This window comes from Oncorhynchus gorbuscha, linkage group LG01, assembly GCF_021184085.1.
Source record: "Oncorhynchus gorbuscha isolate QuinsamMale2020 ecotype Even-year linkage group LG01, OgorEven_v1.0, whole genome shotgun sequence".
Lineage (NCBI taxonomy): Eukaryota > Metazoa > Chordata > Actinopteri > Salmoniformes > Salmonidae > Oncorhynchus > Oncorhynchus gorbuscha.
Window position 1 is genome coordinate 6,034,286 of NC_060173.1, and position 13,081 is coordinate 6,047,366.

At 41.9% G+C, this 13,081-nt stretch overlaps 1 protein-coding gene across 2 annotated transcripts; it reads left to right on the forward strand.

The window, feature by feature from the left end:
- Window positions 1–360: 360 nt before the first annotated feature.
- Window positions 361–12,830, forward strand: LOC123995048 (secretory carrier-associated membrane protein 5). Of its 2 annotated transcripts, none has more exons than XM_046298359.1 (7): window positions 361–577; window positions 4,165–4,241; window positions 4,578–4,697; window positions 7,939–8,095; window positions 8,481–8,582; window positions 10,071–10,188; window positions 12,607–12,830. In XM_046298359.1, exons 2-7 carry the CDS (start codon window positions 4,235–4,237, stop codon window positions 12,802–12,804), a joined length of 702 nt encoding a protein of 233 aa, XP_046154315.1. In that variant the 5' UTR covers window positions 361–577; window positions 4,165–4,234; the 3' UTR covers window positions 12,805–12,830. The 2 variants fall into 2 exon arrangements, with proteins under 2 accessions (XP_046154315.1, XP_046154400.1); XM_046298444.1 differs by lacking the exon at window positions 361–577 and adding an exon at window positions 3,938–3,977.
- Window positions 12,831–13,081: the final 251 nt, after the last annotated feature.

Here is a 13,081-nt window from a genome sequence, read left to right on the forward strand (position 1 = left end):
ATGTAAGGGAAAGGGCAGTTGGTATTGGGGGTTAATTGCCTTGCTCAAGGGTAGAACTGCTGATGTTTCGCGTTCCTGCGAATGGACTTTTCCCACACTTGCTACTTAACTGAGAACTTGTTCTCAACTAGCCTACCTGGTTAAATAAAGGTGAAATTAAACAAATAAAAAACTCCATTTAATATACTTTTAGACTTTCACTCAAGTAGTATTTTACTGGGTACTTACACTTTTATTGGAGTGGTTTAGAAATAAATTCTGTACTTGCTAGTAAGTGGTTTGTTCGGTTCTGGCCAGCAACAAAACCGTTTCCTCAAACCGTTCCTCGTGCAACCGGTACGTGCGTAAAAAGAGAGCGAGCGAGAGGGGAGAAACGTGACGTCACGTGATTGCGTTCTACTCCCAAGCTGTCGGTGGGTGAAGACATTTCTGATTTTAGTCGAATTTTGAATTTCTGTCTCTCGATTAATTTCACAAGCGCGTATTATTGTGTTTCGTGAAGAATATCGTCATAGAATGCAATTGACAGACGTTGCATAGTATCAGCACTGGTGGTTTGTGGGGGAAACAAAAGGAGGTAAGAAATAAAACCATTCTAACGAATCCATACCGTGTTATTTCCATTCCATTCATTCATTCTGTTTAAGTAACACGATTGAGCAAATTACAGATTTACAGAATGATCTGTGCATAAATAGAATGTAAATGCGGCAAGAAAGGTACAAACGTCAGACTTGTTTTATTGAGTTCAGCTGAAAAATACCTTATCATGTCGTAGGCTAGGCTCTACTCCTCTGAAGGGCGCTGCTTCTCCATTGACAGTAGCGCTCATCACGATGCAATTGTATCATACAAACAGCGGCATCTTGCATCCTGCCCATCCTTTAAACTGAAAAACAAATCTGAATTGAAAAAAAAACAACCTCATGTTGCATAGATTCGTGGTCTCAAAACATCGTTTATTATCAGTATGATGGTATTATTTGGTGCAAGAATATATGCTGGGAAAATGCCCTTCATCCACACAGACTCAACCTCTGATGGACATGACACATTTTGAATGGGCCAAAATGTGATTATTTCAGTCGTCAAAATATGATTGAGATAGCTGCAAATATTCTTCATCACACTGTCAAGCTTTATTAAAATTGTTTTAAATAATCTTTTGTAGGCTACAATGTACAGTGCATTCTGAAATTATTCAGACCCCTTTACTCTTTCCACATTTTGTTATGTTTCTGATTTAGGATTTAATTAAATTATTTTCCTCATCTATCTACACACTACCCAAATAATGACAAAGCGAAAACAGGTTTTTGTTAATACCTTAAGTATTCAGACCTTTTGCTATGAGACTTGAGCTCAGGTGCATCCTGTTTCCATTGAATCATCCTTGAGATGTTTCTACAACGTGGAGTCCACCTGTGGTAAATTCATTTGATTGGACATGATTTGGAAAGGCACACACCTGTCTATAGAATGTGTCACATGTCAGAGCAAAAACCAAGCCATTAGGTTCGAAGGAATTGTCCGTAGAGCTCCGAGACAGGATTGTGTCGAGGCACAGATCTGGGGATTGGCATCAAAACATTTCAGCAGCATTGAAGATCCCCAAGAACACAGTGGCCTCCATCATTCTTACATGGAAAAAGTTTGGAACCACCAAGACTCTTCCTAGACCTGGCCGCCCAGCCAAACTGAGTAATCGGGGGAGAAGGGCCTTGGTCAGGGAGGTGACCAAGAGCCCGATGGTCATAGAGCTCTAGTGTTCCTTTGTGGAGATGGGAGAACCTTCCAAAAATACATACATCTCTGTAGCACTCCACCAATCAGGCCTTTATGGTAGAGTGGCCAGATGGAAGCCACTCCTCCGTTAAAAAGCACATGACAGCCCGCTTATAGTTTGCCAAAATACACCTAAAGACTCTCAGACCATGAGACACAAGATTCTCTGGTCTGATGAAACCAAGATTGAACTCTTTGGCCTGAATGCCAAGTGTCACGTCTGTAGGAGACCTGGTACCATCCATACGGTGAAGCATGGTGGTGGCAGCGTCAAGCTGTGGGGACGTTTTTCAGAGTCAAGGACTGAGAGAATAGTCAGGATCGAGGGAAAGATGAACAGAGCAAAGTAAAGAGATCCTTGATGAAAACCTGCTCCTGCTCAGGACCTCAGACTCTGGTATAAGGTTCATCTTCCAAGAGGACAGCATAAGCACACAGCCAAGACAACGCCGGAGTAGCTTCGGGACAAGTCTCTGAATGTCCTTGAGTGGCCCAGCCAGGGCCCGGACTTGAACCCGATCGAACATCTCTGGAGAGACCTAAAAATAGCTGTGCAGCGACGCTCCCCATCCAACCTGACAGAGCTTGAGAGGATCTGCAGAGAAGAAATGGGAGAAACACCCCAAATACAGGTGTGCCAAGCTTGTAGCGTCATACCCAAGAAGTCTCAAGGCTGTAATCGCTGAGCAACGATGCTTCAACAAAGTACAGAGTAAAGGGTCTGAATACTAATGTAAATGTGATATTGTTTTTGCTTTTTCATTATGTGGTATTGTGTATAGATTGACGAGGGGGGAAAACAATTTCATCCATTTTAGAATAAGGCTGTAACGTGAAAAAAGTCCAGGGATCTGAATACTTTCCGAAGGCACTGTATCTCTCCCATTTAGAGTATGGGTTGTATTTTTAAAAGGCTTGTCTGATGCATCATTGAAGTAACATGTCACTGCATGAAAATGCACATTTACGGGTCGAACCATCCACAAGTCCGTAAAAACGTACCGTTTCTGAAAATTAGCAGGCACGTGTCCAACATTGTTTGGTCCCGTAAATCTCCGATAACACCATCAATGGTTCAGTGTAGACACATCCACCCACTTACCAGGACACATCTTGAAGTTCCAGTGCACGCCTTTGATATCAGTTGCAATACATCTCTGCCCACGTACGCCCACGTCTCTCCCATAAATGTCAGTAAATGGCCTGCTTACCCCCCCCCCCCCACACACAAACACACACACTGAAAGCTTATGCTAGTCGTTGGTAGCTTGCCTTTCAGGGGACGGACTAAAGTCATACTGTTACATTGGTGCCGTGACCCGTATCACTGGTTGCTACGGAAAAGGAGGTCATCAAAAGGGGGGTGAGTGTAACGGATGTGAAATGGCTAGCTAGTTAGCGGTGGTGCGCGCTGGTAGCGTTTCAATCGGTGACGTCACTCGCTTCGAGACCTTGAAGTAGTGGTTCCCCTTGCTCTGCAAGGGCCGCGGCTTTTGTGGAGCGATGGGTAACGATGCTTCGAGGGTGACTGTTGTTGATGTGTGCAGAGAGTCTCTGGTTCGAGCCCGGGTATGGACGAGGGGACGGTCTAAAGTTATACTGTTACGTATGTATGATGCATCAGGGTTTGAACCGGGCTAGCTAGTGTTAGCTAATTTATCAATAAATGTGCAAAACCACTATATATACACCCATGCATTACGTTAAATGTAACAAAATCCTAAGAACAGCTAGCCAGCTACAATATAAGCTAAAAGCCTAGCGCTGAGCTAGATAATGTTAGCACATTAGAGAGTTGGCTTCTCTTCCAACACACGAGTTTGAGAGGTACGTGCCTGTGGCATTTGGCATTTGAGAATTTACTTTACTTTACGTGCACGGCCCGGATATTTCCAGAAACGTATTAATGCATAATTGGGAATTGACTATAACACAATTACCATATCGCGGATGCGCGGAAGTCTACAGGAGTCCACAATCAAATTGGGAAATTCCCACCCACGACCGGGCACCTTAAATTTCACGGGAATATAGCAGATCCGATTTCACCCAGAAACGTTGCTTTTCATGCAGTGCTGCACATTACATTGTAATCTCATATTGTAGCAGTGGAGCTGGTGGGCTAGCTATATATGAGCGCAAAGCACACTGGGAGGGACACTGGGACAGCCGGTTTTGGTGTCATTTCACAGGTACCTCATGCATTGGCCACTCAATGTTTTTCATAGTCATATCGACATTTCATATGACCTGGGCAAAATATTGTATAGCCAATTTGTTTCTGGATTGAATATGAAGGTAATTTATAGCTTTTATGATAGATAAGCCAAAAACATATGATATTATACTTTGATTAATACAACTTAATATTCTTTTCAGTTTTAATTTCCAAGGCAATTGGGTGTTGGATCATATTTTATTTTCAACTGGAGGGACAGATCCAGTTGTAATGGCAGGTAGGTTATAACTGATTTTTAATGAGCTCATTCATACAAGGATATCATCATAGTAGAGATTTTGTTAGTGTGACTTCTGTGTGTATTGAATTATGACTTTTTTTTTAAAGGTATAGTTATAAGCATGTTATTATCATATAATTGTAGTATGACTGCACATTGCTTAACAGTAATATTTTATTCATCAAGTACAAATGTTGTCCTGATCAGGTTCAATGACCTGTACTTCAACCCAAAATAATATATTGTTTTCATTCAAGATCTGACTATTAAAAGGGAATTACCAGCCACATCAACGTGATAGCTTTGTCCTTTTTTTTCTTTTTTTTTTCGCAGAAAACAATTTCCCTCCCCTGCCTCGCTTCATCCCTCTGAGGCCATGTTTCTATCAGGATTTTAACGAGATCCCAGATGTACACCGTTCCATGTGCAAGAAGCTGTACTACCTATGGATCTGTGAGTGTGGCTGATCTCAAATGGCACCTTTTTATTGTTTTTGTCGTGCACTACTTTTAACCAGGGCACATAGGGTTTCTGGTCCAAGCTATGGGTTTCTGGTCCAAGCTATGGGTTTCTGGTCCAAACTAAGGGTCTCTGGTCCAAACTAAGGGTCTCTGGTCCAAACTAAGGGTTTCTGGTCCAAGCTATGGGTTTCTGGTCCAAGCTATGGGTTTCTGGTCCAAGCTAAGGGTTTCCGGTCCAAGCTAAGGGTTTCCGGTCCAAGCTAAGGGTTTCCGGTCCAAGCTAAGGGTTTCCGGTCCAAGCTAAGGGTTTCCGGTCCAAGCTAAGGGTTTCCGGTCCAAGCTAAGGGTTTCCGGTCCAAGCTAAGGGTTTCCGGTCCAAGCTAAGGGTTTCCGGTCCAAGCTAAGGGTTTCCGGTCCAAGCTAAGGGTTTCCGGTCCAAGCTAAGGGTTTCTGGTCCAAACGAAGTAGTGTACATGTATAGGGAACAGGGTGACATTTGGAAGACACCCTGTGATTAGAGACTGAGGCATCTGGACTGGTTTCCCAGACATAGATATAGCAAAGCTAGTTCTTATATGGCATTTTCCGTTGAGAATGCTTTTAGGTCCGGTCCTGAACTTGGCTAAATTTGGGTGTGTGGGTAACCCAGCTTCAAATGTTCCAAAGGTACTCTTTATATTTCAATTACCATCATGTATCACAGCTTATATTCTTCAAAGAGATGCCGGTAGAATATTAGAGGTGCCGGTACTGCGTACCGGGCACCACTGGCTCACTCTTAACAATCCCATTTACATACTGTATTTAATGTTTAGATCACTAAAGTGGACGACATACCGGTAAACTGTTAAGTGCCTCATCTGCTACTGTTTGGCCTTCCTTTTAACATCACCTGTGTGTGTTTTTTACCCAAAATAATATGAGGAAACACAGGTATACAGTAGCAGGAAGGCTGGTATAGCTGATTTGTGATATATAGGAATCCATCCAATAATAATGTTTTGTCTTTTTTTCATCACAATCATCTTCCACTAGTTTAAAGCCTCCCATCTCTATACCATTAACCTGACAACAATAACTGAACATGAAGCTAATGGTTAAATCGTAAACTTTTATATATGGATGATTTGTATTTCTTATTCATTTGTAATTTTCATTTCATTATCACTCAGGCCGGGGGGAATATAAAAGTAAGTTTCAATTCAGAAATAGGTCATGATTAGTTTGTGCCTCTTAGCCTACTAGTCAGTGTATTGTGTGTTGAATGGATAGCTGATTGCTTTAGTTTTAGAAAGTCCCAAATGGTGCCCTCTATAGTGTTATTTTTATTCATTGACTTGCCTCGTTAAAAAAAAGATATACAAAAAAAGAAGCAGACCATAACTTGGTCATAGAGATCTTTCCTTTATATCTCAGATTCTAAACCATAAAGCTACCGTTACTGGCTCTGTCGATTCCCATACATAAAGCTACTGTCTCTGTAGACTCCCATACATGAAGCTACTGTCTCTGTAGACTCCCATACATAAAGCTACTGTCTCTGTAGACTCCCATACATAAAGCTACCGTTACTGTCTCTGTCGACTCCCATACATAAAGCTACCGTTACTGGCTTTGTAGACTCCCATACATAAAGCTACCGTTACTGGCTCTGTAGACCCCATACATAAAGCTACTGGCTCTGTAGACCCCATACATAAAGCTACTGGCTCTGTAGACTCCCATACATAAAGCTACTGTCTCTGTAGACTCCCATACATAAAGCTACTGTCTCTGCAGACTCCCATACATAAAGCTACCTTTACTGTCTCTGCAGACTCCCATACATAAAGCTACCGTTACTGGCTCTGTAGACCCCATACATAAAGCTACTGGCTCTGTAGACCCCATACATAAAGCTACTGTCTCTGTAGACTCCCATACATAAAGCTACTGTCTCTGTAGACTCCCATACATAAAGCTACTGTCTCTGTAGACTCCCATACATAAAGCTACTGTCTCTGTCGACTCCCATACATAATGCTACCGTTACTGGCTCTGTCGACTCCCATACATAAAGCTACCGTTACTGGCTCTGTCGACTCCCATACATAAAGCTACTGTCTCTGTAGACTCTCATACATAAAGCTACTGTCTCTGTAGACTCCCATACATAAAGCTACCGTTACTGGCTTTGTAGACTCCCATACATAAAGCTACCGTTACTGGCTCTGTAGACCCCATACATAAAGCTACTGGCTCTGTAGACCCCATACATAAAGCTACTGGCTCTGTAGACTCCCATACATAAAGCTACTGTCTCTGTAGACTCCCATACATAAAGCTACTGTCTCTGTAGACTCCCATACATAAAGCTACCTTTACTGTCTCTGCAGACTCCCATACATAAAGCTACCATTACTGGCTCTGCAGACTCCCATACATAAAGCTACTGGCTCTGTAGACCCCATACATAAAGCTACTGGCTCTGTAGACTCCCATACATAAAGCTACTGTCTCTGTAGACTCCCATACATAAAGCTACTGTCTCTGTAGACTCCCATACATAAAGCTACCTTTACTGTCTCTGCAGACTCTCATACATAAAGCTACCGTTCGTTACTGGCTCTGTAGACCCCATACATAAAGCTACTGGCTCTGTAGACCCCATACATAAAGCTACTGTCTCTGTAGACTCCCATACATAAATCTACTGTCTCTGTAGACTCCCATACATAAAGCTACTGTCTCTGTAGACTCTCATACATAAAGCTACCTTTACTGTCTCTGCAGACTCCCATACATAATGCTACCGTTACTGGCTCTGTCGACTCCCATACATAAAGCTACCGTTACTGGCTCTGTCGACTCCCATACATAAAGCTACCGTTACTGGCTCTGTAGACTCTCATACATAAAGCTACTGTCTCTGTAGACTCCCATACATAAAGCTACTGTCTCTGTAGACTCCCATACATAAAGCTACTGTCTCTGTAGACTCTCATACATAAAGCTACTGTCTCTGTAGACTCCCATACATAAAGCTACCTTTTACTGTCTCTGCAGACTCCTATACAAATCTGAAGTAACCAATTAAACTTTACTTTGCTAGATTAATCATCCAATAACAAACCGTGTTGTTCCTTATTTCCATTGCATGCCCTAATGAACATGACCAATGCTGCAGCAGTTCAAATAATGCAAAGTCGACCATTAATATAGTTATTTAACCCCCCCACCGGTTATTGTTACAGTTAACAGTGCCACCTTGGCGGTCAATCTGATTGGCTGCCTGGCGTGGATGTGCGGCGGGGGTGGAGCCACTAACTTTGGCATGGCCATTCTGTGGCTCATCCTGTTCACCCCCTGTTCCTACGTGTGCTGGTTCAGACCCATCTACAAGGCCTTCAAGTAAGTACATCCTTTCTGACACCTGGGGTGCGTTCATTTCGGTTCAACATTTTGCCAAAGTTTGGTCGTTCAGTAACAGTACCGATTCCATTGAAATAAATGTTGAACACCGTTCTGTCTTACTCAACGCACACACCCTTATGTTACGTTATACTGTCATGGATGAGGCGGAGAGAAGTGATTTAAAGTTAACGTACAGTACATGTTTAATGAGAAGGTGATTGGGGCAACAACGTAGCTCATACATCTGGAGTCCACTTCTGACACCGTGTGTTAAGTTCTCATGAGGCAGAGAGGACGTCAAGTCAAGTTACAGTAGACCATTTCCACAGTAGGTTAAATCCTGGATTTCTGACTAGATTTACTTCTTCTCCCCCCTTTTTAGGACTGACAGCTCGTTCAACTTCATGGCGTTCTTCTTCGTGTTCATGGCCCAGGTGGTGATCAGCATCATTCAGTGTATAGGCATCCCAGGCTGGGGCGTCTGGTAAGGATAGAGCCTGGTTCAGTCTGATGAAGGCCATTGACATAGGGCTGGGCGATATTGCCTAAATATCATATCATATATGGTTTTTAGTTTTTTTTTAAATTGACGATATTTTATGTTTTTGATTAATAAAAATTCTAAATTTGCTTTATTATTGAGTGACCCTATGGAAGCAACACATATTCTAAATTATTTAAATGGGTCTTTCTCCATTCTGATTGGTTTATACAGTTCAATTCAACTTCAACCTAATACAATTTCCTGCATTTCCATCAAATTTAGCCTTTCCTGCACTCATTTGAGATCATTTCCACACTGCCATGATATGGACAAAATAACTAGGCCTTATATTTAACCAAATGTTGAAATTGCGATTTAGATCAAAACACTTGGGTGAACTTTTGGAATGTTTATTATAATTCTATAGTTAGAATATAAATAATAGTGGGTACTTTGAATACAGTGGTTGACATGACAACGAAGGAAAATGCCATGGACGTGTTATTGTGATAGGTTAGGAACCAAAGTGATGTTCAGTGTTTCCTAGGGGCCCCTATAATCTTTGGCTACATTACATCTTTATTCATATAGCCAACATATTCATGCTTTGCCTATTTCTCATCGATTTAGAAGATACTGTTGCGCAAACAAAATGCTGATTTAGGCCTGCACCAGCACTGGTATCAGGCTGTATTAGCTAGCTACGTTTGCTCTGACTACTTTTATAGCCAGCTAACTAGCGATTAGCATGAGTGGCTAACACGATTTAGCTTACCTTGCTAAGAAAATTAAAAACTAGCTATTTGCAGATGTAAGAAACACAAACTAATATTGTAATTATAGAACGCTTGTGGATTTATATTCAGATCAAATTGGTAACAACATTGATATAGTGTGTGTGCTGCATTGACCATGTAGACTGAACAAAAGTGTCTCGTGGTCAAGCAACAACAAATGCGCTCCTTGAGTGACAGGGGGCGGGTCTAGTACTGTTGAAGCGGCGTGGAGAGAGAGAATAGAGAGGGATGCGTATCACATTTAACAAACCAAACATTCAAATACCACCATAGAAGTTAAAGTAAAACCCAAGCCGGTCCATGCATCAATACCGATGTAGTAAAATACAGTATACCGCCTAGCCCTACACTGATGGCCAAAACGTCAGTATAAAAAAAACTAAAACAAACGTTTTAAATTGTTGGCGAAAGTCGTGAATATTGGCTGTAAAAGGAATGGCCTCTGAGTCTGGTCCCTCTTAAGGTTTCTTCCTTCTAGGGAGCTTTTCCTTGCCAATGTCGGTGCTCTTTAATGGGGTCTTGGCCGGGTTAATCATTTTGTGACAACAGTTGATGTAAAAAGGGCTAAACTATTTTATTGATTGACCTGATTGTCAGCCATTGGCCTACTGTTTAATTGTATTGTTACCATTAGGGAACCCTGCCTTAGAACAGTCATCCACTTGTTTCTTCTTCTCCTTCCTTCCTCTAGTGGCTGGCTGGCTACCATCACCTTCTTCAGCACCAATATAGGCTCTGCTGTTGTCATGCTGATCCCCACCATCATGTTCACTGCCATGGCTGTCCTCTCCTTCACCGGGCTCACCAAGGTACAATATACACTTTACACTTCAGCACTAGCGACCACTTTTCTCACTCTGACTACAGTATAATGCAACTCTAGTAACTATGTGAAATGTGTGGTTCATGTTACTGTATGTCAGGGGTCCCCAACTATGTCAGGGGTCCCCAACCTTGCGGGACGAACTTTGCCTGCGGGTGATTTTATTGGTCCCCCAAGTTAATATATTTTTTTTTTTTTTTTGTCATTGGACATAAGACTAAAAACACCAGCAAATCTGTTCCAAGTGATTTAAAATGTAGGAAATCTGTAACAAATTATTCCCACAAATAATAGAGAGATATATATATATATATATAGTATTTGATTGTATACATATCAAAGTAATGATTATGTTTTAGTCAAATATTATATCTGTTTGGGCTTCTTGTGGTCAATTTGCAGTCTACTAATTATTTGCAATTATGTTCCGGGCCCTATTGACCATGCGTTCTAGAAGAAGAAAAAAAATCTGTAAGTCTGTGACCTGCGGAGGACAACTACCTGATGGGTTGCTATAGTAACAGGAGATCAGATCTTATTTAGAGCAAAGACAGTATTTATTTATTGCGACTTTAGTTTGACTTGGCTGTAATAAGACTCTCAAAATCTCAAGGACTGGCGGTTAAAAAAAGAATCCCTTTTGCTAACTCGGGGCACATTTAACCCCTCATTGATGTTTGAACACTGAAATGTTAGTTAATGCCACAGTTTAAAAAAATAATCCCTTTTGCTAACTCGGGTCACATTTAACCCCTCATTGATGTTTGAACACTGAAATGTTAGTTAATGCCACAGTTTTAAAAAAAGAATCCCTTTTGCTAACTCGGGGCACATTTAACCCCTCATTGATGTTTGAACACTGAAATGTTAGTTAATGCCACAGTTTTGAAAAATAATCCCTTTTGCTAACTCGGGGCACATTTAACCCCTCATTGATGTTTGAACACTGAAATGTTAGTTAATGCCACAGTTTAAAAAAATAATCCCTTTTGCTAACTCGAGGCACATTTAACCCCTCATTGATGTTTGAACACTGAAATGTTAGTTAATGCCACAGTTTAAAAAATATATATATATATCTCTGACTCGTGCAGGTCCACACCAGAGTTGATGGTGCCGTTGGCCAATTTTTTGTTTTGGCCTGGTCTGTCTTTTTACCTTTTTGTTGTTTGACAAGCAGTAATATGAATCTCTAACATCATTTCAATCTCTCCCTGACTCTCTCCAGGTCCACAACATGTACCGTGACACCGGGGCCAGTATTATATACAGTCTGGTCCAAAAGTATTAGCATTTATATGGTCAAATGATATGAAAATAGGGAAGAAAATACCCTCTATCTACTGTAAAATATGGTAATAAATCTTTGATGTTATGGGGCTATTTTGCTTCCGTCCTGGGGCTCTTAAGGTCAACGGCATCATGAACTTTACACAGTACCAGGACATTTATAAACCCTGGTTGCCTCTGCTAGAAGGTTGAAACTTGACCACAAGTGTATCTCCCAGTAAGACAATAACCCCCCAAGGACACATCGAAATCCACAAAGAAATGGTTAATTCACCACAAAAAAAATGAAATTTTGCAATAACCATCTCAGTTTCCAGCCATGATCGAAACCCCATTGAAAACCGGTGGTTTGAATTAAAGAAAGCAGTCCATAAGTGCATACATAGGATATCAAGGATCTGGAAAGATTCTGTATGGAGGAATGGTCTAAGATTCTTCCCAATGTGTTCCCCAACTCATTAAAGATTTTAGAAAAAAGGCTCTGTGTCGTTATCCTACCAAGGGGAGGGTTCTGGGGTACAGGGGTGGCAATATTTGTTTTGCCCTTGTTAAAATCTATTTTTCTGAGCAATTGTATAAAATATGAGTTTCCCATTTTTTTTTCTTTTTTTTTTTGCATACACAATGTAGCTCAGTATTTTAATTATTTATTTTATAGTGTTTTTGCTCATCTTTATCAAGGGTGCCAATCATTTTGGACCTGACTGTATGTCTGTATGTCTCTCACACTATTTCGTTCTTTCTCTCTCCACACGCAAAACATGTACCGCTGCACTAAAGGACAGTACTCTTTCTCTCTGTCCTCCGTTTGACTTTCTCGCTCTCTCTCTCTCTATTCAGTTCAATTGAAAGGGCTTTATTGGCATGGGAAACGGGTTTACATTGCCAAAACAAGTGAAATACACAAAACATCAACAAAAAATATGTTTTTCTCTCGGAGAGAAAAGACCATATTCATTCTCAAGACCTCTGTGTTACTTGCAGTAATATAACTCACACACCATGTCTCCCTGACAACATGTACCGTGGCACCGGGCCAGTATTCTGTACGTCTCTCTCATACACTAGCTACAGTAATATAACTCACTCTAATACCATCTCTCTGACTCTCCAGGTGCACAACATGTACCGTGGCACTGGGGGCAGTATGAGTAAAGCCCAGGAGGAGTGGACCACCGGGGCCTGGAAGAACCCTCACGTCCAGCAGGCAGCGCAGCAGGCCGCTGTAGGGGTGGCGCAGGGAGCCATGCAGCAGCAACAACCCCAGTACTCACAGGCACCCACCTATAACTACGACGACCCGGGCATGTAGGGCAGAGTGGAGGAGAGTGTCAGGGTGGGAGATGGGGGGAGTGTGAGAGGGGGGGGTGAGATATAGCCAGGGTGGAGGGGGGTGAGATATAGCCAGGGTGGAGGGGGTGAGATATAGCCAGGGTGGAGGGGAGTGTCAGGGTGGGAGATGGGGGGAATGTGAGCGGGGGGTGAGATATAGCCAGGGTGGAGGTGAGATATAGCCAGGGTGGAGGGGAGTGTGAGAGGGGGTGAGATATAGCCAGGGTGGAGGGGAGGGTGAGAGGGGGGTGATATAT

Bases quoted from the DNA above. Each gene is read 5' to 3' on its own strand.
- LOC123995048 (XM_046298359.1), top strand. The intron at 4,698-7,938 runs GTGAGTGTGGCT...TTATTGTTACAG, and splicing joins GCTGTACTACCTATGGATCT to TTAACAGTGCCACCTTGGCG. The intron at 8,583-10,070 runs GTAAGGATAGAG...TCCTTCCTCTAG, and splicing joins ATCCCAGGCTGGGGCGTCTG to TGGCTGGCTGGCTACCATCA.